A 4,830-nucleotide genomic window follows, 5' to 3' on the forward strand; every position below is an offset into this window, starting at 1 on the left:
TCTTCTTTTTTCCTCTACTTCTTTTGTTTGTCTCACTCTTGTGGCACACTATTTCTGGGGTGCCTTGATAGTCGAAGCAGACACTTTGTGCTGTTAAAGCACGAAGGGTGAGCAGAGTAAACCTGATTCCCTGTATGGATTTCTCTGTTGACATCCGCCCCATGGCGCTTATATGACTTTATGCAGTTGTGAGCACCATAAAAACTCTACTAAAACTAAAAACTAAAGGGGGGCAGCTCTACTATTGTGTGCCTTTTCTTAATGTTGTTTCTGTCTATCTGTTTGTATAGGTGATTGACGGGTGTGGTTTGCTCTTTCTTTCCTCAAACATCTATTGTCCTTATCTCTCCTCTTTTATATTTTGTTACACTCAAATCATCAGCACTTATATGACCTAATTGTGTTGCAAGTGCCATAAAACTAAAACACTTACAAAAATCAAACAGATGTGCTGATGTGCTGGTCTTTTGTCAAACTGAAGTTGTTGAGTAGTGAGATGAAGACGTTTTTGTCAAATGTTGGGCCTCATTTGAGTATGTTATGTGTTAACCTTTTTGGATAGGTCTTGTTGTGATGTGCGCATGTACATGGGGATATGCACACATACACGTGTGCGCACGAACACCACACCATTACGTATAAACTCATCACACTTACAAATTCATCACACATTCACACATATGATACACATAGTAGACACTGCTTATATCTTACTTTGTTAATCAGCTCTAGTAAATGTACTTGCACAGATGTAAAGAGACTTTTATAAATGTGTCGCAGACAGCAAAAATACCTTGCCATACTATTCTTCTCGAAGAGCTTGGAACTGATTTCGATTCTCGAGTGAGGAGGCAAATTTATGTGGAATATAATTTTTGGTTTTCGTGCTGATATGTTGGTCCTTACAAGTGGGATGGGAACCATGCTTCCTAAATGATCTAAATCGTGTTGATGGGGGTGGTAAAAACGCATACTTTTAAAGAAATCTTTTTAGTCAGAAGTAAGACTTATGTTTGTTCATGCCTGATGTACCTGCAGTCAGTGACCTTGTTTTTCTGTGTGTGCGTCCTACAGTGTGTATAGCATCTGGGACAAAAGTGGCGCTGTTCAACAGGTTACGCTCCCAGACGGTCAGCACACGCTACCTCCATGTTGAAAATGGCAACTTCCACGCTAGCTCCACCCAGTGGGGGGCGTTCACCATCCACTTATGTGAGTATCACTGTTTGTGTTTGTGGTGGCATTTCTCTCGTTGCGTCTCTGTTCCCATGTTTTTCTCTTCTGCATGTGTCTCAATATTCCGCTATTTAGTGGATTTCTGGTTCCTCCAATTTCTCCGCTTAACTCCACTACCGCTACTCTTTTTTTTTTTACTTGAAATTATCTTCCAAACCCTCAAATTGGTATGAAATAACCTTGCCTTGATAAATTGATGTTTTTTATTTCAGCATTCTGGGGTTAAGCAAGTATAATAATAATGGGTGTCTGGTAAAAATGGTCTTGTCGCGATCACGAGGAAAATTCCTCCTTTAAAAGATTCTGAGTTGAGACTTATGCTTCTGTCAGGGAGCTTGTAAGTATAGCTGTTAATGTTTTTCTGTGATTTTTTATGATAATAAATAGCATTTGTACAGCTCGAAAGCAAACTCTATGCACTTTACACTATATTTACACTATGTTTTATTTAACCCGTTGCGTTTTTGTCCCCTTGTTTTTGTCTCTTCTGTCACAGCGTTTGTGAGTATCGCTCAGTGTGTGGTGTTGCTGTGCTGTGTCTAGTGTCTGTTCGACTGTGTATTATCGTCTATTGCTATCTACCTAGCACTGGAACCAGACAGGCAGGGTCAGAAATGAATTATCTAAATTGTGTCAAAACATCTTACATTCAAACAAATTATTTTCTTTTGTTTTCAGTGGACGACGATGAAGGAGAATCTGAGGAGTTCACGGTCAAGGATGGATACATTCACTATGGCTCCACGGTCAAACTTGTTTGTTCAGTCACTGGCATGGCATTACCCAGACTGGTCAGTTGTGGTCTTTTCTTCCTTCATGACAAATAAGCTCAACTGAGTTTAAGGACAGTTTGTTATGTGGAGGATTGGGGGGGGAAGGGGGACACTAAGATGAATAAAGATACAATGAAATGGGAGAAGCGAAGGAGAACGGGAAAAATAAAAATAAAACACTGGGTAGGGAGAAGAAGTTGAGGGTTATGTAGAAAAAGAAGAGCTTGGGAAGAGAGACTGAAAGAAGTATTTATTATGTTGGTCTTCAGTTTGAATTTTTGAACTAGCTTTAGAGCTAATTGGCTTATGACGTTATATACTTCTGTTGGGTTGGGGTTTTTTTTTGGGGGGGGGGGTCGTTCATTTCCATTTATTTATGTTCTTTTGAATGTCTTTGTGTACTATATTTCTGAAGGTACATGTTGCAGTGAAGGCACGAAAGGAAGAACCAAATTAACATCAAGATTAATTCACATCGTTATCATTAATATTTAGTCATCATCATCAATATTTTCGGCTCGTCATCATTATCGTCATCATCGTCGTTAAAAAAACCCATACAACAGTATCTTTATTTTTTTTTTATTATGCTGAACAATCTTAATTCTAATAGTAGGTACATTGGTATGACGATATGAACATTATTTATATATAGCTCTCCAAAATTCTGTGCCAAATCTGGACTCTGGACGAAAAAAAAAAAGAAAGAAGTACTAACTCATTGCTCATTTTCCCCGCGTGTGTGCAGATAATTTTATTTATAACTTTCCATAATTCTGTGCCAAATCTGGATACGGGACTAAAAAAATTCCCACTCCTGACTCATTTTCCCCGCGGGTCTGCAGATAATTTTATTTATAACTACAAAATTCCAGGCCAAATCAGGACGTGGGCCCGAAAGAAAAAAAACAAAAACGTGTGTGCAAATAATTTTATTTATAACTTTTCAACATTCTGTGCCAAATCAGGACACGGGACCAAAAAAAAGACACTCTAACTCTTGACTCATTTCCCCCGCCCCCATGTGTGCATATAATTTTATGTATGACTTTCCAAAATTCTGTGCCATATGAGGACACTGGACGAAAAAAACAAAAAACATTCTAACTCTTGACTCATTTCCCCCGTGTTTGTGTGCAGATAATCCGCAAGGTGGACAAGCAGACGTCGCTGTTGGATGCGGACGACCCGGTGTCACAGCTGCACAAGTGTGCGTTCTACCTCAAGGACACGGAACGGATGTACCTCTGCCTGTCTCAGGAAAGGATAATTCAGTTCCAGGTGACTATACCATGACTGCAAACTTTGTGTTTTTGAGTCCATGACTACTTTCAAATGTTTGTGGTGGCTTGCAATTGGAATCTCTTTCCTCAAATACTACACTGCATTGTTTTATGCTCGTATTGGTAGTGATTGGAATCAACCAAACTAAATTGACCCTCTGCACTTCAAAAACGTAATAACATTGCAACTTTTTTTCCTTCGCTAAAATGTAAAAAATACATCTGAATGTTATTCCTTGCAAAAAATGTCTCAAACGTATTTCTCAATGTTGTAGCTCCAGAGGACCATGGGAAAAATGGTCTCTTTTAAGGACAAGCGGACAAACCCAGATTTCATGTTTATCACACTCTTGTGACTCACTATTTCCGGGGTGCCTTGATAGTCGAAGCAGACTTCGTGCTGTCGAAGCTAGAGAGGTGAGCAGAGTAAGTCTGATTCCCTGTAAGGAATTCTCTGTTGACATCCGCCCCTTGACGCTCACATGACCGTATGCTGTCGCGAGCGCCGTAGTAAAATCTCTTTTAAAACAGACAGACAAACTAAACCCTCCCCTCCCTCCTCCCCAGGCCACCCCGTGTCCCAAAGAAGCCAAGCGTGAGATGATCAACGATGGGGCCTCCTGGACCATCATCAGCACAGACAAGGCCGAGTACACCTTCTACGAGGGCATGGGCCCAGTCAACAAACCCGTCACGCCTGTGCCGGTGGTCAACTCTCTCAATGTGAGTGAGATGGGGGGGAAGGGGGGTTGTTTTTTTTAAATGGTTTTATTTATTTTAATTTTTTTTTTTTGTTAGATATTTATTGGTTTTTAGCTTTGGTTTTTGTTGGTTTTTTTATGTTTTTAAAAAAATATTTAGTTTTAATTTTTTTAGATTGTCGGTGTTTGTGTTCAGGTCAATAGTGAAAGTAAATTGACCGTGAACAGTTGGTCGAAATCCTGAATAAACATTGCGACATTTTTTTTCCTTCGATGTCCTGATGACCCAAACGTGGCCCCACTGTAAGGGGAGACCATGGGTGTGCAGAAGTGTGTACTAGGTCTAGTCCATTCCAGATGGGGGGCTAAAGGAAGTTGAGATTGTTTCAGAATGTTATCAGGTTTACTGGGGTAATAATATACAAAGATTGTTAAGGGCACAGAGCTTACCATTCAGGTAGGAATGTGTGCTATACCGATGGTATTTATTATTATTGTTATTATAACTCAGTGGGTGTTGTTGGGTGCTCTGGTGGGATTTGTTTCTTTTTTTTCTATCAAACATCTTGCATGTGGGTGGTTGGCGGGTGCTCTGGTTTGGTTTGCTTCTTCTTTCCTATCAAATATCTATCGTCCTTATCCACCCTCTTTCTTTATTTATGTTTGTTACTCTCTTGTAACACCTCTGTTCTTCTGGCGCTCATATGACCTTATGCAGTTGCGAGCGCCATAAAACCTCTACTAAAACTAAAAACGTCTTGCATCCTTATCTGTTTACTTTCTTTTATTAGTTTGTTACCATGTAGTAGCATTTCTAATCTTCGGCACTTAAATGAC

General features: G+C 39.8%; 1 protein-coding gene across 1 annotated transcript in view; it reads left to right on the forward strand.

Moving 5' to 3' along the window:
- LOC101850760 (recombining binding protein suppressor of hairless) overlaps window positions 1-4,830 on the forward strand; it is a gene marked incomplete at its 5' end in the record, with an annotated part of 9,900 nt that overhangs the window by 698 nt on the left and 4,372 nt on the right. The window contains 4 exon segments of the mRNA XM_013089271.2: window positions 1,075-1,212; window positions 1,915-2,027; window positions 3,150-3,290; window positions 3,860-4,015. Of these exon segments, the coding sequence (XP_012944725.1) occupies window positions 1,075-1,212; window positions 1,915-2,027; window positions 3,150-3,290; window positions 3,860-4,015 (548 nt within the window).

This window comes from Aplysia californica, unplaced genomic scaffold, assembly GCF_000002075.1.
Source record: "Aplysia californica isolate F4 #8 unplaced genomic scaffold, AplCal3.0 scaffold00914, whole genome shotgun sequence".
Lineage (NCBI taxonomy): Eukaryota > Metazoa > Mollusca > Gastropoda > Aplysiida > Aplysiidae > Aplysia > Aplysia californica.